At 54.7% G+C, this 25,722-nt stretch overlaps 2 gene segments (V, D, J or C); both read right to left on the bottom strand.

Annotated features, from left to right (window-relative positions):
• The window catches only part of LOC128847055 (immunoglobulin heavy constant gamma 2-like), a 212,186-nt gene that overhangs the window by 120,494 nt on the left and 65,970 nt on the right, over positions 1 to 25,722 (bottom strand).
• The window catches only part of LOC128847053 (immunoglobulin heavy constant gamma 3-like), an 89,413-nt gene continuing 68,427 nt past the window's right edge, over positions 4,737 to 25,722 (bottom strand). The window contains 4 exon segments of the C gene segment in view: positions 4,737 to 5,183; positions 5,513 to 5,839; positions 6,024 to 6,350; positions 6,741 to 7,040. Coding sequence covers positions 4,843 to 5,183; positions 5,513 to 5,839; positions 6,024 to 6,350; positions 6,741 to 7,040 — 1,295 coding nt within the window.

The raw sequence follows: 25,722 nt of genomic DNA, 5'->3' as shown, positions 1-25,722 counted from the left end.
GTCTGTGTCTCATTCATTCAGTCTCTGTCTTATTCACCCATTCTTCTTTCTCTTTCATTCTTCTCTTCTTTCTTTGCCTTCTATGCTGCCCTCTACTGTGCTAAACTCATTCTTTCCTTCGTTCCTACGTTCGTTCTCTCTCTCTCTCACCTTGAACAGGGTCACGGTGGCGCTGTAGCACACGCTCAAGAGGAAGAGGGTGATGAAGACCGAGATGCTGGACCAGAGGCCGTCTAGCTCCTCATCCTCATCCTCGCTGCAAAATTCACCTGACACGATCACCTCTGTTGGGGAGAGAGAAAGAGATGTCAACTCCGACTCAGCCACTGGGACAGATAGAGCTTGGACTGTGCGTCCAACACCAACCCGCCTATCCCCTTCTCTACCCATCCTTCCGTCCCTCCACCATTCCCGCTCCAGACACCCCCAGCCATCCTAAACCACACACCGCTCCACCCATCCATTTCTAGATACAACCATCCATCCATAACCACACACCGCTCCACCCATCCATTTCTAGATACAACCATCCATTCATGACCACACACCCCTCCACCCATTCATTTCTAGATACAACCATCCATCCATAACCACACACCCCTCTACCCATCCATTTCTAGATACAACCATCCATCCATGACCACAAACCCCTCTACCCATCCATTTCTCGATACAACCATCCATCCCTGACTACACACCCTCCACCCATCCATCTCTAGATACATCCATCCATCCACACACACCCCTCCATCTATCCATCCATGACCACACACCCCTCCATCTATCTATCTCTAGACATAACCATCCATCCATCCCCACACACCCCTCCACCAATCGATCCATGACCACACACCCCTCCATCTATCTATCTCTAGATATAACCATCCATCCATCCCCACACACCCCTCCACCAATCCATCCATGACCACACACCTCTCCATCTATCTATCTCTAGATATAACCATCCATCCATCCCCACACACCCCTCCACCAATCGATCCATGACCACACACCCCTCCACCTATCTATCTCTAGATATAACCATCCATCCATCCCCACACACCCCTCCACCTATCTATCTCTAGATATAACCATCCATCCATCCCCACACACCCCTCCACCTATCTATCTCTAGATATAACCCTCCATTCATCCAACTGTCCATTCCACACATCTTCACTTGCTCTCTCCCTTTGCACACCCTCTATCTCCCTCCGTTCCCACAAGAGAGGTGGCTCAGGCTCCCTTAGAGGGTAAATCCATAGGGGTGTGCGAGGTGCTGGGATGCAGCCGCAACAGGGGAGCCCCCTAAAGACCAGGATGGATGGATCTCACGTGTGTACCTCTATGACCCTGATCCCAATGTACCTAAACACTCAGGAGTCATTTCTGATGGAACGCAGCCACCTCTGGGCCTGTTTATTTAGGGCTCCCTTGGGTGGCACTGGGACAGTGGCATCTGGTGGCTGTTTATAGAGCTGGTCTCTGGGCTGGCACTGAGATGTGGCCCCCTTTGGTGTGGGACACGGGCTGTTTAGATAGGGACCCCTTGCCCAAATGCCAAGCTGTAGCTGTCATGGGGTCTGCTGGTCACTGTTGCTTTGATGAACAGCCATGAGTAATTTAATGACGGGGAGGCTCAGGTTTATCTCTCAGAGGAAAGATGGTTCCCCCTGTAGCACAGCGCCCCCCAGCATAGCAGTGAGGGCATTGAGGTCAGCTCTGACTGTGAGGGAAGAACATCCCATATTGAGCCCACTGCCGTGCTCCCTGCAGGGGTGCATGGCTTCTGGATGAAGCAGGCCTCACTCCCTATGTAAAGGGGGTTCCGAGGATTTGGTTGGAGTTGGTAGCTGCTTCTTAGACGTGGGTGAGGTATCTCCATATAAACTGACTCCTGCATACCCCACCCCAGAGTCAGACATATCTCAGTGCTGGGTGAGGGGTCCATGTATAAACAGCCCCCATATTCCACCCCAGAGGGGACACAACTCAGCACGGGGTGAGAGATTCCTGTAACACCTGTCCCCGAGACGGCTGCATCTTAGAGCTGGCTGCGAGTGGAGGGAGAAGTGGCTGCCTCTGGGTGCATGTTTGTGTCTCTCTGTGTTGTGTGTCTCTCTGTGTGTACAAACACGACAGCCCAGGTGGGAGGGTCCCTGGGTCATGCCATGTTACATATGTGTCCATCTGTACCAGATTTCTCTCTCTCTCTCTCTCTCAGCAACCCCTGAAGTCTTCTACTCTGTGTGCCCCTCTCCGCTAGCAACTGCACTGCCCCAGGATAACAGCCCTACCACTGCCGCTGCTGGCTACCCACCCTTTGGCACCATGTGCAGAGCGCTGTGCTTGGCACTGGAGTCTTCAAGCCCTGCGCTCACCCATCCAGCCCTGGGGCTGACACACACACACGTGTGCAGGTGCCCTGTGGGGCTGCGTAGGAGACAGGGCTCATATGCGGGGGCATAGGGGTATCTGCATCCTCTGTCCCACCCCACTGCCTGGGGCCCCCTATGCCACCCGAGCTAGTGAGACTTTAGCTGAGCCCTTGCTTAGTGTCTGCTCCACATAACAGCCCTACTACTGCTGCTGCTTTGCGAGCACTGGGTGCCAGGAGCTGATCCCTGCTGTGGGGTGTTTGCTGTATGTTGCCCTATCACCCCCTCCCCAGCTACCACAGAGGGTCGGGGGTGGAGGGAGACCCCTTAGCCTCCTAGCCAGCAGGGGAGGTGTGTGTAGGGGGTCAGGGAATTTGAATTGCCCTCCCTCCACTGATTCTGTCTGGAAACTCTCCCTGCTCCTCTCTGGGGTGGGATGGGATGTGGGGTAAATGTTGACCCTGACACAGCGCCCCTCTGGTTCTAGCCAGACCTTGGTCTAGAGGACCTTGCCTCAGTAGGATCCTAGGGATTGCTTAGCCATCCATCCATCCTTCCTCATCCATAAACAGCCATCCATTCCTATATCTTCCATCCATCCCTCCTGACCTGTACCGTCCATCCATCCTTGCTCATCCCTAACCATCCATCCACCCTCATCTGTATCTTCCGTCATCCATACGGATCTGTACCCATCCATCCATTCTTGTTCCTAACCATCCATCCAATGTCCCATCCATCTGTCCATCTGTCCATCCTCATCCCTCACCGTCCATCCATGCAACCCCATCCACTTAATCTATCTATCCCTTTCAGTATTCATCTACCCCTATCCTTCCATCACCATCGGTACCCATTGACACTCATCCATTCATTGCCATCCATCCTTTCCCAAATATATGTAGACAGCCATTATCATATTTCCCCATCCTTTCATCCCCATCTATCACTCACTCACTATGTGTAACAAACCCTTCATCCATCCACCTGCCGATCCCCATCGGTACCAATTCAGTGCCATATGTAACTACCAATCCACCACCATTCATTTATACATCCATTCATCCCCATCTCCACCCATCCATCTATCACAGTCCATCCATTTATCCATCCATCAATCAATCCTTCAGAAAGTGTACCCATCCAACATTTGCCATCCATCCATCTATACCCCCCCCATACACACCACTCTATCCATCCATACATCCCCCAACACACCTCTCTATCCATCCATCCACCCATCTGCAGATCCCCAGACATTTTTTCTATCCCTCTGCATCTATTTATCCATTGGCATCCACCCTCTTTGAACCATCCAACCATCATTCCCTGTGTGTAGTGCAGTCTAGTTTCAGGCACACTGGGTGGGACACTCAGGACACCTGGATTCTGTTTCTAGCTCTGTCATTGATATGCTGGGTAATTTTGGGCAGGTCCCTTCCCCTCTTGGTACCTCTATTCTCCTCCTCTTTCTCTATTTAGGCTGTGAGAAGGACTATATCCTGCTGTCTGTGCTGTGCCCATCTCAAGAGGGTCCTGGTCTCAGTTGGGGGTATAGGGGTTACTTTAATCCAAATAATGATCTCCCTATTTCTCTCTTCCTCCTTGTGATATCTCTTGGTGTATTAGTCCTGCCATCTGAAGTATATATCCATCTAACCATCTCTCTGAACACCTGGCCTTCCAGCTGAGATTGGCTTGAATGTGTCTGTTCCTCTGCAGTATGTATTGTGTAACTGTGCATCTACCCCCTCTCTCCATCACTGTGTCCATGGTGTGTATGTACTCGTGCAGGCATTCATCCTTCCTTCCATGGCATGGGCCCACATATCTACCCATCCTTCCTTCCATGGCATGGACCCACATATCTACCAATCCTTCCTTCCATGGCATGGACCCACATATCTACCAATCCTTCCTTCCATGGCATGGACCCACATATCTACCCATCCTTCCTTCCATGGCATGGACCCACATATCTACCAATCCTTCCTTCCATGGCATGGACCCACATATCTACCAATCCTTCCTTCCATGGCATGGACCCACATATCTACCAATCCTTCCTTCCATGGCATGGACCCACATATCTACCCATCCTTCCTTCCATGGCATGGACCCACATATCTACCTATCCTTCCTTCCTATGGCATCTACTCATATTTCCTTTCATGGCATCTATCCATGTATCTACCTATCCATCCATGGTATATATGTATCCACCCATACAGGATCTGGGAATTGGCACCCCCAGTCTTATAGCATCTCAGTTTCTCCCTGCCTGCAACCTGGGACCTCGTCCACCTTGGGCGACCCACAGATTTCACCCAGTCGCACCAGAATGAAGAGACCTGGGGGTGAGCTCAGACTAGTTCCATTTATTCACTTGTCATTGAGGGCACAGAGATTATTTACAGGAAGCTGTACTGGACAATGCTAGCAGCGGGGCTGGGAGGAGCCATCTTCATTTACCAGAGACTTTGCTGACGCTGCGTTGGGTGAACTTCAACGAGAGGGCTTCGTGGATGACCATGCAGGTGTAGGTGTCCCCGCTGTTCCAGCTGGCTTTGCTGACTTTCAGCTTGCTGTAGAGGAAGAAGTTTGAGTCGCCGGCTTCGTCCTTCATGGGCGGAGTGGTGATATAGTTGGTCTCATTTTCACCTTCATGGTTCTTCATCCACTGCACTGAGATGTCCTCGGGGAAGAAGCCCCGCACCAGGCAGGTGAGGCTGACGGAGTCTCCTTTGCTGCTCAGCTCCTGGTTGTGGGGGCGCAGGAGGTAGACGCCCGGGGCAGAGTTCTTGCCTTTGGTGGGTGGGGATGGAGGACACAGATGAGCCATGCACATTACTCGTCTGGGGCACATATGGAGAAGGATGGTGTGTGTGTGTGTGTGTGTGTGTGTGTGTGTGAGGGTAGGAACATCCCCTCTCTCCTCCAGGATGGAGGGGCTGGGGACTGGGAGATGGTATCTCTGGAGCACAATTTGAGGGTGGGGATTTAGGGATGCAAAGGGACCCAGGGCCAGGATCCCAGGTTGTTGGGGGTTGGGTCTTCCCCTTAAGGAGCATCCCTCCCTGCTGGGGATTGGGATAGGGGAGTCTCTCCCCTTAGGGACCCTGCTCTCCTCCTACCTGGCTTCTTGGAGATGGATTTGATGAGGGGCGAGGGAAGGTCCGAGTGCTCCACTTTGCAGGTGAAGGTCTCTCCAGCCTCCCAGTCGCGGGTGAAGATGGGCATGGAGCTGGAGGCAGTGAAGGTGCCATTGAAATGCTCAGCGAGGGTTAGGGGATCAGGGACAACAGTTCCTGGCTTCTCCCGGGACCAGACCACCTCAAGTCCAGAGTCGCTAGGCAGGTTGACCACCAGGCAGGTGAGCATGGGGCTCTGGGCCACGTACAGGGCGGCAGGAGACGGGGGCACCAGGAAGACCTGGATGTTGCTGGGAGACGTCGTTTCTTCTGGGGATGGGAGAGCCTGGGTCAGCCACTAGGCCTGGTCTCCCCTGCCCAAACCCATCCTGGTCCCCCCTCACTCCTTGTCCTCTACAAAGCCCAGCCCAGTCTCACATGCTCCCCTCCCCCCTCGATCCCTGTCTGGTGTCCCCCTCTTCTCTCCAGACAGCCCGTCCCTGCTCAGCATCACCTCTGCACATGCGGGCGTGGCTCTGCTTTTTGCTCCCGGTGCCCGGGTGGGACACCTGGCAGGTGTACGTCTTGCCCTCCAGCCACACGTCCTGGGAGACACTGGCATTGCTGCGGGTGCTGAAGGTGCGGCCGTCGGCGTCCTTCTTGGCAGGGGCGGTGTCACTAGGAAGTAGCCCGGGCTCGCCGTCCACCAGCCATTCCACCGTCAAAGTCTCGGGGTAGAAGCCGGAGATGAAGCACAGCAGCTGGATGGCACCTGGCTTGGTGGTGCAGGAGGAGTGGAGGACGTGCACCTCAGGGGCGTGGGGTTCAGTGGGGATGGGCTCTGGGAGAAGGGTGACAGGGGTTAGTTGTTGTACAGACCCCTCCTGAACCCCCCACCCTGCTATCTGCAGCACAAGGCTCCCTACTGAGCCCTCTGCCCCTTTCTCTGCATTGCAGCACCCATCGCTTCTCTTGGCGTGGTGTCTCTTTTCATCCCTCCACCCTTCAGCGCATGGTCTCTCTCTCTCCACACCCAACACTGTCTACCTGTCCCCATTCACTCCCATCTTTCTGTGGTGTCTCTCTCTCCATCCACCCACCACAGCGACTCCATCAGCTCACAGCACTAGCAGGCTCCCATCCTCTCTCCCTGCAGCAGTCACCAGAGCAGGGCCCTGAGAGACCCCCAACCCCTCCCTTCCCCCCCCGGGCTGCGCCGCGCCGTCCCTACTTGGGATTTCCTTGGAGATGCTGGATCTGGTGGGCTGGTGCTGTACGGTGCATCTATAGGTGTTAGACTCCCAGCTGCTGGCCGGGACGGTGACCTGGCTGCTGAGGGAGTAGAGGCCGCTGGAAGGTTGCAGCATGGAGGGATAGGTCTTCACACCCGAGGAGCCGACGTTTGGGCTCCATGTCACGGTGACCGGCTCGGGGAAGTATCCTTTGGCCAGGCAGCCGAAGGTGACTTGGGATGTGGTGCCTTCGCCAGTGCAGGAGGTCAGGGGGAAGACAGACGGGGCCGTGGCGCTAACTGCAAAGGGAGAGAGAGCGAGGCCATGAGACACAGCCCCTACCGAGTCCCTGCCCCACTCCGTGCAGCACAGGCCCTAGCGTGGCACTGGGGCCAGCACTCAATGCCGGGGGAGAGCGTCCCCTAGCGGAGCCCCACTCTGCTCCATTCAGCACAGCACAGTCTGTGGTCAGACGATTGACAGTTGCAAGGTCTTATTAATGCCTGTGTGTAAGTGGGTGCCTAGATAGGCTGGCCCCCCGTCTTCCAGGTTGTGTCACAGACTGACCAGGATCAGGGCCCGCAATTCACTTGAGCTGCACAGACCCTGTTGTACTAGCGATTTTAGCTTGTGTAAGAATATTAAATGTTATATTCTCATTAGGTTCCTAGGTGGTAACATCATTGACCACTACTGGCTTGTAAGCATTTCTGTGGATCAAACGCATGTGATTAGATATCCTAGGATATCGTAGGAAAGACTGGGACTGTCCAAGTCAACCTGGGACATATGGGCCCTTTGGGTTAGAGTTCAGGTTATAATTACACATGGGGAGGAGAATTAAAGGTTAGCGGTTAGCGTTAGGTGCTGGGGGTAAGGGCTATAGATTGCTGGGGTACAATTAAAGGCGATGGTTTAATGGTTCGGGTCAAATACCTTTCAGCCCTGAAGTTCAATATTTGACGTGCTGTGATTGGATTTCTAGCCAATTTTGCCGCCATTCAATCATTAGATTCCTACCGGCTCTGATGCCATTTCTCAGAGGGAGTTAGTGAGATTCTTGGGTTCTCACCCAAGGGATTAATTTGCAAGTTCTGATAGTTCTTGTGGTGGGATGCTTGATACCAGACTGGAGGCACCAAAACTCTGATGCTCAGAGGGTCAAGGTGGGGAGGTTCGGGTTAGAGCTGGGGTTATGGTTAGGGGTATAATTGGTGGTTAGTACTTGTATCACAGTGGTCTAGAAAACCCAATCTAGGACCAGGGACCCATCGCGCCAGGAGCTTTACAGAGAAATAACAATGAGGACTCTACTGATCCCAGGACCGTTGCAGCCTAGGCAATCTAAAGTCAGGGTTCGGGGGATAATGTGGGGACGTTAGGGTTAGGGGTTGGGTTTGACGAGAGGGTCAGAGTTGGGGGTCAGAGTTAGGGAGTAGGGGCTAGAGAGCTGGGGTTAAGGATGAGGATAGGACTATAGGGAAAGGATGAGGATTAGGGTGTTGGGGTTAAGGAATGGGTGCATCTGTTGCGGGTTAGGATGCTGGGGTTAGGGTCATGGTTAGGAAGTTAGGAGAAAGTTGGGGGTCTAAGTAGTTGGGTTTAAGGTTTGGTTCAGGGTCATAGTTCTGGGGTTAGTGTAAAAAAATTTCCCTCCCCCAAACTCAGTAATCGACTGGTGATCACCACCCCAGCTCACGACCTTTCTAGCCAGATTCCCACTCAAGAAACCACTCAGATTCTAACCAATTGGGATGAAGATTTTCTGGACACTTTCCCAAACTCTACAGGAGAAATCTCCCAAGAATTCCAGCTGCCCAATTTCTAGATGCCCAAACTGGAGGCGCCTTGGGGAGCACTTACCGGGGTCTGCATCTCCAGTGGGCTTTAGCCGGAGACGTCAGAGCTCGTCCCCCCGGAAGGGAAGCCCAACGCGTCTCCAGCTGAGCGCGCCGCAAAAACGGGGCCAGCTCAACTCTAAGGCCAAGTTAGGAACCTGAGCTCTGAGCTGTCACCTCTGAGCTGCCAGTTCCATCCAGCCCCAGGCAGCCGAGCTCACCTCTCGCTGTGCTGGGAAGCCCCAGGCTGGGCTCTCAGCACGGACCATGAGTGCAGAGCTGGTGGAGGGAGGCAGGGCCGGCTCAGAGAGACGCGTTCCTGCACTCGCTGAGTTCAGGGGTTTACCTCCGACAAGGGACATGCCAAAGGGGAAATCTGTGCCTCAGGTTAGACAGCTTTTGGTTGCACATATTTGTGACTGGGCTAAAGATAGGAGCTAATAAAATCCCCTTAGAAACAATTCAGCTGTTCCCCCGAATGTCTAGTTGCAGCCCCCCCACCCTGAGCGCCCCACGTCTTCTAATGGCCCTCAGTCCTGAACCCCAGCCTCCTGCTAGCCCAGCCCTGCGCTCTCCCCACCCAGCTCTGCTGGTGCCCCTCACTCCTGACCCACAGCCCCCTGCTACTCCAGGACTGGGCCCCCCCACAGCTCTGCTGGTGCCCCCTCACTTCCAACCTGCAGCACCTGCCCCCCAGCCCTGCCTGTGCTCCTCACTCCCGACCCCCACCCCTGCTAGCCCAGCTCTGCCCCCCCGCTCTGTCAGTGCCCCTCACTCCCGACCCACAGCTCTGCTGGTGCCCCCTCACTTCCAACCTGCAGCACCTGCCCCCCAGCCCTGCCTGTGCCCCTCACTCCCGACCCCCACCCCTGCTAGCCCAGCTCTGCCCCCCCATCCTGCTGGTGCCCCTCACTCCTGACCCACAGCCCCTGCTAGCCCAGCCCTGGTGTCCCCCTGTAGCTCTGCCAGTGCCCCTCACTCCCGACCTTCAGCCTCCTGCTAGCCCAGCCCTGGGCTCCCCCCCCCAGCTCTGCCAGTGCCCCTCACTCCCGACTCGCAGCCCCCTGCCAGCCCAGCCCTGGGCTGCCCCCAGCTCTGCTGATGCTCCTCACTCCTGACCCAGAGCCCCCTGGTACCCTAGGACTGGGCTCCCCCCACAGCTCTGCTGGTGCCCCCTCACTTCCAACCTGCAGCTCCTGCCCCCGCAGCCCTGCCTGTGCTCCTCACTCCCGACCCCCACCCCTGCTAGCCCAGCTCTGCCCCCCCTGCTCTGTCAGTGCCCCTCACTCCCGCCCACAGCCCCCTGCTAGCCCAGGCCTGCCCCCCAGCCCTGCCTGTGCCCCTCACTCCTGACCCGCAGCCTCTGCTAGCCCAGCCCTGCCCCCCAGCCCTGTCTGTGCCCCTCACTCCCGACCCACAGCCCCTGCTAGCCCAGCCCTGCCCCCCAGCCCTGTCTGTGCCCCTCACTCCCAACCCGCAGCCCCTGCTAGCTCAGCTCTGGGCTGCCCCGAACTCTGCTGGTTCCCCTCACGCCTGACCCACAGCCCCCTGCTACTCCAGGCCTGGGTTCCTCCCCGCTCTGCCAGTGCCACTCACTCCTGACCTGCATCCCCTGCTAGCCCAGCCCTGGGCTCCCCTGGAGCTCTGTTGATGCTCCTCAATCCTGATATGAAGCCCCCTGCTAGCCCTGCTCTGGACCCCTTTCAAAGCTGTTATCCCAGCTTATAGGTGGAGTGTGAGAAAAACACCTCTGTTCCCTCGTCTCTGCCTGGGGGTGGGGGCACAGCCTGGCCCTTGTTACCCATCCTGGTCTCCCCAGCTCTAACCACCAGTCCCCACTCTCCTCCCAGAGTTGGGGAGGGAACCCAGGAGTCCTGGCTTCCAGCCCCCACACCCAGCTCTAACCACCAGACACCACTCCCCTCCCAGAGCTGGGGAGAGAACCCAGGAGTCCTGGCTTCCAGCCCCCCCCCCCCCGCTCTAACCACCAGACCCCACTCTGCTCCCAGAGCTGGGGAGAGAACCCAGGAGTCCTGGCTTCCAGCCCCCCCCGCCCGCTCTAACCACCAGACCCCACTCCCCTCCCAGAGTTGGGGAGAGAACCCAGGAGTCCTGCTCCTCTCTCTATAAGGTTTTCTTCTCTAAAGGTGCTCACTCTGATAGGGTTAAAACACCTCCTGTACTCACCCCAATAGCAGCCACTTTCCTCTAATTTACTCACCAAATTATCAGCCATAGTGGGTCGTGGCCCAGCACTGTAGACCAGGGAGTTCTGTCCGTGAGTCCCACTGTGGTTTGTGTCATTTGGATGGTTCATCTGAGGTTTCTTTGCCTGTTGGACATCCCCTCTTCTTCCCCCAAATGGTCATCAAAGATAATTATAGGTTGTTATCTATCAGTGACACCCACTCAGGAGTTTTTAGTGTTGAAGCTGGCGAGAAGGTGTGAAAATTGGATTGGATGGGGCAAACGCTGGGGTGAAAAAACAACTTTCACTTGTCTCAACTTCCCCTTTTCGGCCCCTATGGGTTGTTTGTTGCTTTTCACCAGAGATTTGGTCATGAAGCCTGCAGAACTCTGAAAAGATTGAAGTCTCTGGGGGGTGGGGGTGGGGTCTTTTAGAGAACCTGCCATGGGGTGCATGTGTGTGAAAAAACAGATTTTACTGCTGTCCTAGAGCCTGGGATAGAACCCAGGAGTTCTGGCTCCCAGCCCCCCCGTTCTAAGCCACAAGACCCCACTCCCCTCCTAGAGCCAGTGATAAAACCCAGGAGTTCTGGCTCCCAGCCCCACTCCCCCCACTCTAACGGTAGGTCTGGGGATAGTGAGATGATGGCGATTCCAATGTTTCCTTGCAGCGCATCTCTCTGTATGCATCACAAGCTCCTCAAGGACTGAGTGATGTAGTGGGTTTGTGTGTGTAGGGGGGTTGTGAGCCAGGACTCCTGGGGTCTGTCTCTGACTCTGGGAAGGAGTGGGGTCTAGTGGAGTGAAGAGGTGAGCGGGCTGACAGCCAGGACTCCTGGGGTCTGTCTCTGACTCTGGGAAGGAGTGGGGTCTAGTGGAGTGGAGAGGTGAGCGGGGTGACAGCCAGGACTCCTGGGGTCTGTCTCTGACTCTGGGAAGGAGTGGGGTCTAGTGGCGTTGAGAGGTGAGCGGGCTGACAGCCAGGGCTCCTGGGGTCTGTCTCTGACTCTGGGAAGGAGTGGGGTCTAGTGGAGTGGAGAGGTGAGCGGGGTGACAGCCAGGACTCCTGGGGTCTGTCTGACTCTGGGAAGGAGTGGGGTCTAGTGGAGTGGAGAGGTGAGCGGGCTGACAGCCAGGACTCCTGGGGTCTGTCTCTGACTCTGGGAAGGAGTGGGGTCTAGTGGAGTGGAGAGGTGAGCGGGGTGACAGCCAGGACTCCTGGGGTCTGTCTCTGACTCTGGGAAGGAGTGGGGTCTAGTGGAGTGGAGAGGTGAGCGGGCTGACAGCCAGGACTCTTGGGGTCTGTCTCTGACTCTGGGAAGGAGTGGGGTCTAGTGGAGTGGAGAGGTGAGCGGGCTGACAGCCAGGACTCCTGGGGTCTGTCTGACTCTGGGAAGGAGTGGGGTCTAGTGGAGTGGAGAGGTGAGCGGGCTGACAGCCAGGACTCCTGGGTCTGTCTCTGACTCTGGGAAGGAGTGGGGTCTAGTGGAGTGGAGAGGTGAGCGGGGTGACAGCCAGGGCTCCTGGGGTCTGTCTGACTCTGGGAAGGAGTGGGGTCTAGTGGAGTGGAGAGGTGAGCGGGGTGACAGCCAGGACTCCTGGGGTCTGTCTCTGACTCTGGGAAGGAGTGGAGTCTAGTGGCGTTGAGAGGTGAGCGGGCTGACAGCCAGGGCTCCTGGGGTCTGTCTCTGACTCTGGGAAGCAGTGGGGTCTAGTGGAGTGGAGAGGTGAGCGGGGTGACAGCCAGGACTCCTGGGGTCTGTCTGACTCTGGGAAGGAGTGGGGTCTAGTGGAGTGGAGAGGTGAGCGGGCTGACAGCCAGGACTCCTGGGGTCTGTCTCTGACTCTGGGAAGGAGTGGGGTCTAGTGGAGTGGAGAGGTGAGCGGGGTGACAGCCAGGACTCCTGGGGTCTGTCTCTGACTCTGGGAAGGAGTGGGGTCTAGTGGAGTGGAGAGGTGAGCGGGCTGACAGCCAGGACTCTTGGGGTCTGTCTCTGACTCTGGGAAGGAGTGGGGTCTAGTGGAGTGGAGAGGTGAGCGGGGTGACAGCCAGGACTCCTGGGGTCTGACTCTGGGAAGGAGTGGGGTCTAGTGGAGTGGAGAGGTGAGCGGGCTGACAGCCAGGACTCCTGGGTCTGTCTCTGACTCGGGAAAGGAGTGGGGTCTAGTGGAGTGGAGCAGTGAGCGGGGTGACAGCCAGGGCTCCTGGGGTCTGTCTCTGACTCTGGGAAGGAGTGGGGTCTAGTGGAGTGGACAGGTGAGCGGGCTGACAGCCAGGACTCCTGGGGTCTATCTGACTCTGGGAAGGAGTGGGGTCTAGTGGAGTGGAGAGGTGAGCGGGGTGACAGCCAGGGCTCCTGGGGTCTGTCTCTGACTCTGGGAAGGAGTGGGGTCTAGTGGAGTGGAGCAGTGAGCGGGGTGACAGCCAGGGCTCCTGGGGTCTGTCTCTGACTCTGGGAAGGAGTGGGGTCTAGTGGAGTGGAGAGGTGAGCGGGGTGACAGCCAGGACTCCTGGGGTCTGTCCCTGACTCTGGGAAGGAATGGGGTCTAGTGGAGTGGAGAGGTGAGCAGGGTGACAGCCAGGACTCCTGGGGTCTGTCTGACTCTGGGAAGGAGTGGGGTCTAGTGGAGTGGAGAGGTGAGCGGGGTGACAGCCAGGACTCCTGGGGTCTGTCTGACTCTGGGAAGGAGTGGGGTCTAGTGTAGTGGAGAGGTGAGCGGGGTGACAGCCAGGGCTCCTGGGGTCTGTCTCTGACTCTGGGAAGGAGTGGGGTCTAGTGGAGTGGAGCAGTGAGCGGGGTGACAGCCAGGGCTCCTGGGGTCTGTCTCTGACTCTGGGAAGGAGTGGGGTCTAGTGGAGTGGAGAGGTGAGCGGGGTGACAGCCAGGACTCCTGGGGTCTGTCCCTGACTCTGGGAAGGAGTGGGGTCTAGTGGAGTGGAGAGGTGAGCAGGGTGACAGCCAGGACTCCTGGGGTCTGTCTGACTCTGGGAAGGAGTGGGGTCTAGTGGAGTGGAGAGGTGAGCGGGGTGACAGCCAGGACTCCTGGGGTCTGTCTGACTCTGGGAAGGAGTGGGGTCTAGTGGAGTGGAGAGGTGAGCGGGGTGACAGCCAGGACTCCTGGGGTCTGTCTCTGACTCTGGGAAGGAGTGGGGTCTAGTGGAGTGGAGAGGTGGGCGGGCTGACAGCCAGGGCTCCGGGGTCTGTCTCTGACTCTGAGAAGGAGTGGGGTCTAGCGGAGTGGAGCAGTGAGCGGGGTGACAGCCAGGACTCCTGGGTCTGTCTCTGACTCTGGGAAGGAGTGGTGTCTAGTGGAGTGGAGAGGTGAGCAGGCTGACAGCCAGGACTCCTGGGGTCTGTCTGACTCTGGGAAGGAGTGGGGTCTAGTGGAGTGGAGAGGTGAGCGGGGTGACAGCCAGGGCTCCTGGGGTCTGTCTGACTCTGGGAAGGAGTGGGGTCTAGTGGAGTGGAGAGGTGAGCGGGGTGACAGCCAGGACTCCTGGCGTCTGTCTCTGACTCGGGAAAGGAGTGGGGTCTAGTGGAGTGGAGAGGTGAGCGGGCTGACAGCCAGGACTCCTGGGGTCTGTCTCTGACTCTGGGAAGGAGTGGGGTCTAGTGGAGTGGAGCAGTGAGCGGGGTGACAGCCAGGGCTCCTGGGGTCTGTCTCTGACTCTGGGAAGGAGTGGGGTCTAGTGGAGTGGACAGGTGAGCGGGCTGACAGCCAGGACTCCTGGGGTCTGTCTCTGACTCTGGGAAGGAGTGGGGTCTAGTGGAGTGGAGAGGTGAGCGGGCTGACAGCCAGGACTCCTGGGGTCTGTCTCTGACTCTGGAAAGGAGTAGGGTCTAGTGGAGTGGAGAGGTGAGCAGGGTGACAGCCAGGACTCCTGGGGTCTGTCTCTGACTCTGGGAAGGAGTGGGGTCTAGTGGAGTGGAGAGGTGAGCGGGCTGACAGCCAGGACTCCTGGGGTCTGTCTCTGACTCTGGGAAGGAGTGGGGTCTAGTGGAGTGGAGAGGTGAGCGGGGTGACAGCCAGGACTCCTGGGGTCTGTCTGACTCTGGGAAGGAGTGGGGTCTAGTGAAGTGGAGAGGTGAGCGGGCTGACAGCCAGGACTCCTGGGGTCTGTCTGACTCTGGGAAGGAGTGGGGTCTAGTGGAGTGGAGAGGTGAGCGGGGTGACAGCCAGGACTCCTGGGGTCTGTCTCTGACTCTGGGAAGGAGTGGGGTCTAGTGGAGTGGAGAGGTGGGCGGGCTGACAGCCAGGACTCCGGGGTCTGTCTCTGACTCTGGGAAGGAGTGGGGTCTAGTGGAGTGGAGAGGTGAGCGGGCTGACAGCCAGGACTCCTGGGTCTGTCTCTGACTCTGGGAAGGAGTGGGGTCTAGTGGAGTGGAGAGGTGAGCGGGGTGACAGCCAGGACTCCTGGGGTCTGTCTCTGACTCTGGGAAGGAGTGGGGTCTAGTGGAGTGGAGACGTGAGCGGGCTGACAGCCAGGACTCTTGGGGTCTGTCTCTGACTCTGGGAAGGAGTGGGGTCTAGTGGAGTGGAGAGGTGAGCGGGGTGACAGCCAGAACTCCTGGGTCTGTCTCTGACTCTGGGAAGGAGTGGGGTCTAGTGGAGTGGAGAGGTGAGCGGGGTGACAGCCAGGACTCGTGGGGTCTGTCTGACTCTGGGAAGGAGTGGGGTCTAGTGGCGTTGAGAGGTGAGCGGGCTGACAGCCAGGACTCCTGGGTCTGTCTCTGACTCTGGGAAGGAGTGGGGTCTAGTGGAGTGGAGAGGTGAGCGGGCTGACAGCCAGGACTCCTGGGGTCTGTCTCTGACTCTGGGAAGGAGTGGGGTCTAGTGGAGTGGAGAGGTGAGCGGGGTGACAGCCAGGACTCCTGGGTCTGTCTCTGACTCTGGGAAGGAGTGGGGTCTAGTCGAGTGGAGAGGTGAGCGGGGTGACAGCCAGGACTCGTGGGGTCTGTCTGACTCTGGGAAGGAGTGGGGTCTAGTGGCGTTGAGAGGTGAGCGGGCTGACAGCCAGGACTCCTGGGTCTGTCTCTGACTCTGGGAAGGAGTGGGGTCTAGTGGAGTGGAGAGGTGAGCGGGGTGACAGCCAGGACTCGTGGGGTCTGTCTGACTCTGGGAAGGAGTGGGGTCTAGTGGCGTTGAGAGGTGAGCGGGCTGACAGCCAGGACTCCTGGGTCTGTCTCTGACTCTGGGAAGGAGTGGGGTCTAGTGGAGTGGAGAGGTGAGCGGGCTGAGAGCCAGGACTCCTGGGGTCTGTCTCTGACTCTGGGAAGGAGTGGGGTCTAGTGGAGTGGAGAGGTGAGCGGGGTGACAGCCAGGACTCCGGGGTCTGTCTCTGACTCTGGGAAGGAGTGGGGTCTAGTCGAGTGGAGAGGTGAGCGGGCTGACAGCCAGGGCTCCTGGGGTCTGTCTCTGACTCTGGGAAGGAGTGGGGTCTAGTGGCATTGAGAGGTGAGCGGGCTGACAGCCAGGACTCATGGGGTCTGTCTGACTTTGGGAAGGAGTGGGGTCTAGTGGAGTGGAGAGGTGAGCGGGCTGACAGCCAGGGCTCCTGGGGTCTGTCTGACTCTGGGAAGGCTTGGGGTCTAGTGGAGTGGAGAGGTGAGCGGGCTGACAGCCAGGACTCATGGGGTCTGTCTGACTCTGGGAAGGAGTGGGGTCTAGTGGAGTGGAGAGGTGAGCGGGCTGACAGCCAGGGCTCCTGGGGTCTGTCTGACTCTGGGAAGGAGTGGGGTCTAGTGGAGTGGAGAGGTGAGCGGGCTGACAGCCAGGACTCCTGGGTTTTATGTCAACCTCTGTAGAGCCCCTTCACAGGTTGGAGTCCCACCATTTTTTGGGTTTAGGATTCTCAGTTCTCAATATCCTGACTTGCCTTTCTCTCTGACAGAGCTCCCCCAAGCCCCTTCTGTGTTCCCTTTGTTCCCCTGTTGTGATGACATTGCCGGGAGCCCCTCTTGTGAGGTGACCGTAGCCTGCCTGGTGACCGGCTATTTCCCGGAGCCCGTGAATGTCAAGTGGAATTCCGGCAGAGTGACCAACGGGATCAAGACCTTCCCAGCCATGGCACAGAGCAGTGGCAGTGCCTTCACCCTCGTCAGCCAGCTCACCGTCCCTGCCTCGGACCTGGCGCACAACACCTACCAGTGCAGTGTGGAGCACACTCCCTCCCGTAAAAAGATAGATGTGGAGATCACGAACGGTGAGCTACTTTGGGATGCCAGAGAATGATGAAAGGACTGAGGCAGAAGGGTGCAATAAAGTGTCAGAGGGAGTGGGGGAGATGGAATGATAGAGTCCATGGAAGGGACGATAGAGAAGAAAAGGGATGGATGTATGGATGGACAGAGATGAGGGAAAGATGGAGGAAGTGAAAGAGAGAGGGATGGATGGTACGGAGCATGGGCTAGGTGGGTGGACAAATGGAGATACAGAAGGAGGGATGGATACAAGGAGGGATGGCTGGAGAGATGACATGGACAGAGTGATAGATAGATGGAATGGTGCAGAGGGAAGGAAGGAGGGAAAGGTAAAACTTTCCTCTCTCCGTTGTCATTAAGGACTTCAGCACATTGTGCTCAGAGCTGTACAAATGCAATTGATTCATGATTCTAACCTGGTATCCATTTTCTCTCTCTGCTGCCAGTATGTGAGGCTCTTATTCATCCTGAAGTTCGCCTCCTGGGCCCCTCCTGTGAGCGCAACGCCATGGAGAAGCAGATGGAGGTGGTTTGCCTCCTCCTAAGATTCAGCCCCCATGCAGCCAAAGTGGAATGGCTGGTGAACGGCAAGAAGAGGAACCTTCCCACAGACTTCTCCGTTGGGAAGGGCACAGATGGCACCTACATGGGCCAAAGCCGAGTGAACATCACCAAGGAGAGCTGGGAGCAGGGGGATGTTTACACCTGTCAAGTGACCCACCCAGCGAGGGGACTGGAGCGCTCCATGCACAACACCAGCAAGTGCTTGGGTGAGGGGCTACATCCGTGCACAGTGGGGTGGGATAAAGGGTTACCCAGAAACCAGCCTCACCTAAGGGTAGGTGGGACTGTGCCCAGATCCCAGGGTGATGGGTGACATAGAAATACAATAGAGAGATGAATACTGGGAGTGGGTGGGGAGAGGGATGGATGGATGCAGTGATAGATATGGTGGTTGGATGGATAGAGAGATACTGTGGATAGAATGACTGTGGATAGAAGGATGAATGACTGGAAGGAAAGATGGATATGATGATTGGATAGAAAGATAGGTATGATGGATGGATGGAGTGAAAAAGGGGATGTGGATACTTGAATAATTATTAATAAAGAGATGGAGCCATAGATGTTGCACGGGAAAGTGTAGATAGAGAGGCAGGAAGTGCTACAGGATTGTTAGATAGCTAGAAAGAGGCTTTTTTTCACTGGTTTCTCTCTTTCTTCCTTCTAACATCCCATGAAATTGAGGGATCACAAAATTAGGGGAATGAAAGTATTACTCTAATCTTCTGTAACGCCCATCACTGTAGTGTCCTTCATGGCCCAGGGAATTCATGGAATCTTTTGCTCTTCTTTCCCTATTGAAATGAGTCCTTTCTATTTCTCAGCCTGCCTCAGTAACTCAGTGGCTCCATCCATCTATGTCACTGAGCCGTCCTACGATGACCTGATTGGGAAGACAGCCCGTGTGACGTGCCTGGTGTTGGGCTATAGCTTGGTAGATGTTCGGGTGGCTTGGGAAGTGGATGGGAAAGCCAGCTCTGATGCGGAGACAGGAAACCCGGAACAAGCCAATGGAACCCAGAGCGTCAGTAGCACCCACAAAATAACCTTGGAGCAATGGAAGAGCAGGACCAAGTTCACTTGCAAAGTGAGACTTCCTTGTTTTGCAGAAGTCACCCAGGATATGCCACTCATGGACACAAGTGAGTACGTCTGCATTTAAGTCCCAACTCCCCTGTGCGAACTCAGCCAAAGTCACTTTACTCTCGCTCTGTGCCTGAGACTGCAAAGTGGGGATGAGTCTCCTTCGTTTCTTTCTCTCAGCCGGTGTCTGTGTCTGGAACAGGAGCTCTCTTTCACGTCCCTATGTCACCTCGCAGGTGGGGGTTGAGGTCTTGCTCTGGGCCGGTAGACACCACCACCATAATAGTAACGGTGAATGTTCTCAGACCAGCTTCTGCCATGGAAAATGAAGCCCTTGCAATTCACTAGAGTCTATTAGGGTGGTGTGGAAATAGAGGAGGATCTGGCGGATATTTCCTGGGTCTTTCAAAGTGGTGATTCAGCCAGGGCCTTCACAAGAGGTGATGAGGGACAGAAGATATAAAGTAGGGTTAAGATGGTCCATAAAAGGTAGATTCATTGAGTCTGAGGCCAGAAGGGATCGTTAGATCATCTAGTCAGACCTCCTGTTTCCCTGGCCAGAGTATTTCACTCATTTACCTGTTTATCGAGCCCAATAACATGTCTTTGACTAAAGCTTCATCTATAGACACATCCCGTCTTGATTGGAACCCCTCAGGAGATGGAGAATCCACCACTTGCCTTGATAGTTTGTTCTGATGGTTTTCTTCCAATATTGTTGCCTTACAACGAATTTGAATGTGTCTGGTTTAAATTTCTGGCCATTGGTTCTTGTTCTTCTGCCTTTTCTGTTAGATTAAAGAACTTTTTAATATCCGACGTTTTCTCCCCAGGAAGGTATTCATACACTAGTCAAGTCACTTCCTCAGTTTGATCTGAACTGAACCGATATAGCTCCTGAAATCTCTCATTTACAGCTGTTGAATCATCGTTGAGGCTTTTCTATGAGCCCTTTTCAATTTTTCAAACCACAAAGTTGTGAAACGGGTGCAAAAAAATCTAGAGATTTTAATAAATATTGGGTTCCTTTTATTTGCTTTCTGGTTAGTGAGCCAGGAAGTGAAAGGGAGTGGGTGGAGATTGTGTTTTCAAGCTTTTATTTGCAGCCAGTGGGGATAGACACTTCCTTTTTTGATTAAATGAAAGTTGAAATTCCCTGGTCATTGCACGAGTTGTGGATTTAAGGAAAAACAGCAAATACCATAATAAATATAGCCAATGTTGGCCACCCCTCACATGTTTGAATGAGGGACTAAGAGGAGACATATTCTATCCTTGGGAGAGAAATTAGCTTCATCTCACATCTCTGTCCCTTCCAGCCTACCCTGCCCATGCACCTACTGTCTCAGCCACTGTCTCCTGCCCGGACCCAGAGGAAACTCCAGGGAAGAGAGATTCCCACACGTTCCTCTGTGACGTCACTGGATTCTTCCCAGCAGACATCAGCCTCCACTGAGAGCACAATGGCTCCGTAGTCCCACATCTTCTCTCCATTGTCATTCAGGACTTGAGCACATTTTGCTCAGCGCTTTACAAATGCAATTGATTGGTGCATCTGACCATTTTCTCTCTCTGCTCCCAGCACGCAAGGGTCTCGTTCACCCTGAGGTTCGCTTCCTGGGCCCCTCCTGTGAGCGCAACGCCATGGAGAAGGAGATGGAGGTGGTTTGCCTCCTCCTAAGATTCAGCCCTCATGCAGCCAAAGTGGAATGGCTGGTAAATGGTGAGAAGAGGAACCTTCCCACCATGGACTTCTCCATTGGGAAGGGCACAGATGGCTCCTACATGGGCCAGAGCCGAGTGAACATCACCAAGGAGAGCTGGGAGCAGGGGGACGTCTACACCTGTAAAGTGACCCACCCAGCGTGGGGAACGGAGCGCTCCATGCACAACACCAGCAAGTGCTTGGGTGAGGGGCTGCGGCCATGCACGGTGGGGTGGGATAAAGGGTTACTAAGAAACCAGCCTTGCCTAAGGGTAGATGGGACTATGCCCAGATCCCAGGGTGATGGGTGACATAGAAATACAATAGAGAGATGGATACTGGGAATGGGTGGGGAGAGGGATGGATGGATGCAGTGACAGATATGGTGGTTGGATGGATTGAGAGATACGGTGGATAGAAGGATGAATGACTGGAAGGAAAGATGGATATAATGACTGGATAGAAAGATAAGTATGATGGATGGATGGAGTGAGAAAGGGGATGTGGATACCTGAATAATTATTAATAAAGAGATGGAGCCATAGATGTTGCATGGGAAAGTGTAGATAGAGAGGCAGAAAGTGCTACAGGATTGTTAGATAGCTAGAAAGAGGCTTTTTTTCACTGGTTTCTATCTTTCTTCCTTCTAACATCCCATGAAATTGAGGGATCACAAAATTAGGGGAATGTAAGTATCTCTCTAATCTGTTACGCCCATCACTATAGTGTCCTTCATGGCCCAGGGAATTCATGGAATCTTTTGCTCTTCTTTCCCTATTGAAACGAGTCCTTTGTATTTCTCAGCCTGCCTCAGTAACTCAGTGGCTCCATCCGTCTATGTCACTGAACCGTCCTACGATGACCTGATTGGGAAGACAGCCCGTGTGACGTGCCTGGTGCTGGGCTATAGCTTGGTAGATGTTCGGGTGGCTTGGGAAGTGGATGGGAAAGCCAGCTCTGATGCGGAGACAGGAAACCCGGAACAAGCCAATGGAACCCAGAGCGTCACTAGCACCCACAAAATAACCTTGGAGCAATGGAAGAGCAGGACCAAGTTCACTTGCAAAGTGAGACTTCCTTGTTTTGCAGAAGTCACCCAGGATATGCCACTCATGGACACAAGTGAGTATGTCTGCGTTTAAGTTCCAACTCCCTGTGCGAACTCAGCCAAAGTCACTTTACTCTCGCTCTGTGCCTGAGACTGCAAAGTGGGGATGAGTCTCCTTCATTTCTTTCTCTCAGCCGGTGTCTGTTTCTGGAACAGGAGCTCTCTTTCACGTCCCTACGTCGCCTCACAGGTGGGGGTTGAGGTCTCGCTCTGGGCCGGTAGACACCACCACAATAATAGTAACGGTGAATGTTCTCAGACCAGCTTCTGCCATGGAAAATGAAGCCCTTGCAATTCATTAGAGTCTATTAGGGTGGTGAGGAAATAGAGGAGGATCTGGCGGATATTTCCTGGGTCTTTCAAAGTGGCGATTCAGCCAGGGCCTTCACAAGAGGTGATGAGGGACAGAAGATATAAAGTAGGGTTAAGATGGTCCATAAAAGGTAGATTCATTGAGTCTGAGGCCAGAAGGGATCGTTAGATCATCTAGTCAGACCTCCTGTTTCCCTGGCCAGAGTATTTCATTCATTTACCTGTTTATCGAGCCCAGTAACATGTCTTTGACTAAAGCTTCATCTAGAGACACATCCCATCTTGATTGGAACCCCTCAGGAGATGGAGAATCCACCACTTGCCTTGATAGTTTGTTCTGATGGTTTTCTTCCAATGTTGTTGCCTTACAACGAATTTGAACGTGTCTGGTTTAAATTTCCGGCCATTGGTTCTTGTTCTTCTGCCTTTTCTGCTAGATTAAATAACTTTTTAATACCCGACATTTTCTCCCCAGGAAGGTATTCATACACTAGTCAAGTCACTTCCTCAGTTTGATCTGAACTGAACCGATATAGCTCCTTAAATCTCTCATTTACAGCTGTTGAATCATCGTTGAGGCTCTTCTATGAGCCCTTTTCAATTTTTCAAACCACAAAGTTGTGAAACGGGTGCAAAAAAATCTAGAGATTTTAATAAATATTGGGTTGCTTTTATTTGCTTTCTGGTTGGTGAGCCAGGAAGTGAAAGGGAGCGGGTGGGGATTGTGTTTTCAAGTTTTTCTTTGCAGCCAGTGGGGATAGACACTTCCTTTTTTGATTAAATGAAAGCTGAAATTCCCTGGTCATTGCACGAGTTGTGGATTTAAGGAAAAACAGCAAATACCATAATAAATATAGCCAAGGTTGGCCACCCCTCACGTGTTTGAATGAGGGACTAAGAGGAGACATATTCTATCCTTGGGAGAGAAATTAGCTTCATCTCACATCTCTGTCCCTTCCAGCCTACCCTGCCCATGCACCTACTGTCTCAGCCACTGTCTCCTGCCCGGACCCAGAGGAAACTCCAGGGAAGAGAGATTCCCACACGTTCCTCTGTGACGTCACTGGATTCTTCCCAGCAGACATCAGCCTCCGCTGGGAGCACAACGGCTCCATAGTCCCCGCCTCCCAGTACAGCAATGGCCCCGTTTTCAGATCTGGCCAGGCCTACTCTGCTCAGAGCATCTTGAGAGTCCCCAGGTCTAAGGGGGAAGGAGAAGCGGGGCCTCAATATGTCTGCCTGGTGTGGCACATGACGCTGAATGAAACCTTGAAGGTCAAGGTGAAGCCACAGAATTGTGAGTTGAAGCTTCCAAAAGGCGACGAGAGGGTTGTTTATCCCAATACGGTTAAGGCCCCCCATTACCCTCTGGGGCTAGTGAGGGAGCTAGCACCAGTTCAGGCTTCAATGCTGGGGTTTCCAAAGGGATTCACGCTCTCAACTCCCACATCGACTTGCAGTGAGAGTTGTGGTCTCAACCCCTGGGAGACCAGCAGCCAGAATATCACTGGGGTGAAATATAAATGGCACCTTCTGCCTGTGTAGGGGGAAGGGGTTTAGGGGATGCGAGTTCTATCCTGAGCTCTGGATTCAGGATCTAGTACTTCCAGCAGGTGGCTGGGAGCCAGGACTCCTGGATTCTATCCCCAGCTCTGGGAGGGGAGTGGGGCTAGTGGTTAGAGCATGGGGAAAAGGAGTCAGGAATTACCATGGACAGGTCGTTTCTCCTCTCTGTGTCCCCGTTGCCAACTCTGTCCTCTTCATTGAGCTCATGAATTTCAGGCTGGAAGGACCCTGAGTTGAGCAAACATGGCAGGTCTGTCCCCTCCCAGGTTTTCCACAATGGGGCTTTCTCCTATCGTAGCCAGAGACTTTCAGTTCTGCCCATGAGACCCAGAGACCCAAATAATCATAATGGGACCCAAGAATCCCAATCCCTGGGTGTGTTGGAAAACTTCATCCGTTGTTCCCGACGCCCCGTAAGATGAGAGTCCTGCCCCTTCCATCAAGGAACCCAGTGCCCTATTTCCCACCCCAATGACCCTCGTCCCTGTCCCAAAACAGCCCCTGGGATTTGCACCCCTCAGACAGAGGCAATTAGTTATCAGCTGGTGTCATCTCAGCCCTCAACACTGCCTCCTGCCCCCAACCAGGTGGTGGCAACTGTAATCGACACCCTCTGGAGGTCTTTCTCCTTCCCCCTTCCCTGGAGGACCTCTACATAGCACAGAATGCCACCATCACTTGTTTGGTGAGTGGCATGGAGACCCCCGGCAGCCTGGAGGTCTCCTGGAGCCGGGGTAGCGGGGGCCCGTTGGACGTGGTCTCCAGGGAGCCGGTACTGCAGGAAAATGGCACTTACAGTGCAACCAGAATCCTGCGGGTGTGCGTGGAGGAGTGGCAGGCGGGGGAGGAGTTCACCTGCACCGTGAAACACCGAGACATCCCGTCGGCCATTGTCAAGACCATCCACAAGATTCATGGTAAGAAACCTGCCTTTCCCCTGTAGGGGGCGCCAGCTCCAATCTGGCTGGCTCATGGTGTGGGGACTGGGACATGGGTCCTTCTGTCTCTAGGGGAGCTAGCTGTGATCTGGCTTCAGGTCTTTGGACTGGGCATTACACATTTGTGGGTGGGAGGAAATGTGCAAATTTATGCGAGAGAAGGGGACGTAGAGTCAGGACTCCTGGTTTCTTTTTCCAGATCTGGGAGCAGAGTGTGTGTGGGGGTCTAGTGGTTTATAGTAGGGGGGTTGTGTGGGGGTTGGCAGCCGGGACTCCTGATTCTCCTCGCTCACCATTAACCCTTTGGTGTTTCCTTGTGGCAGAAGTCTCTCCTCGTAACCCTTCTGTCTACATCTCCCCTCCTCACGCTGAGGAGCTGTCTCTCCGGGAATCAGCCACCATCACCTGCCTGGCCTCCGGTTTCTGGCCCAGAGACATCCTGGTGACATGGACCCAGCAGGACCGGCCCGTGCCCCAGGAAGCCTACACCAACATCGGCCCCATCCGGGAGGCTGGGAAGGAGGAGCTGTACTTCATCTACAGCAAACTCAATGTCTTGGCATCTGAATGGCAGCGGGGGGACACCTACGCCTGCGTGGTGGGGCATGAGGGTCTGCCCATGACCTTCATCCACCGGAGCGTGGACAAAGCCTCCAGTAAACCCACCGCCGTCAATGTCTCTGTGATCTTGTCTGACACCGACGTCACCTGCTACTGAGGAGCAGAGGCCCATGGGCTCCTCAGGGCGTATCTGAGATGCCACAGAACCTCGTGGGGTCTGGGATTCCTCTTAGCCTGTGTGTAAAGCTGTGGGAGCTCTGGTGTACAGAGCGTGGCTGTATGTGGAATATGCCCAAATAAAAATGCAACATGCTAGAGTTTATGTTCAATGGGATGTCTTCTTCTAGCAGGGACCGTCTCTATGTCTTATCCACCAGCCCAGCCTCCCTCCTTTATCATCTATATCCATTCACCACCCTACTTTCTGAAGTATCTCTTACTATCCATCCAGTCTCCTTTTCTTATGCATTATCTAGATCTATTCATCAAAGCTTCTGTCTGCAGGATCTGTCCATCCATCCTACCCGCTGCTGTACCTTTGTCTGTTTTTCCCTCTTTACTAGCTGTCCATTTTCCTGCCCACCTGCACTCTCTTTCTCTCTGCACTATGTCTGTTTATCCATATTTCTCTCAGCAATATCTGACACTGTCTGTCCTCCTTTTTGCAATCCCTGCCCATCTCTCCAACATCTGCAGTGTCATCTGTCTACCTTTGCTTCTACAACATCCTTCCATCCATCTGAAATTATGCAATATCCTCTACGCATCCATCCATCCTGATGCAGTGTCATGAGTCTGGCTGCCCATCCCTGGGCAGTGACTTGCTATTGTTCATGATACAGCAGCTCCTAGATGTCCTGACCAAGCTCAGGGCCCCATTGTGATGGGCGCTGCATGAACACACACAGAGCAAACA

The sequence above is a fragment of the Malaclemys terrapin genome, chromosome 12 (assembly GCF_027887155.1).
Source record: "Malaclemys terrapin pileata isolate rMalTer1 chromosome 12, rMalTer1.hap1, whole genome shotgun sequence".
Taxonomy (NCBI): domain Eukaryota; kingdom Metazoa; phylum Chordata; order Testudines; family Emydidae; genus Malaclemys; species Malaclemys terrapin.
The sequence above is the reverse complement of the archived record's forward strand: the minus strand, read 5'-3'. Positions and strand labels throughout refer to the sequence as shown.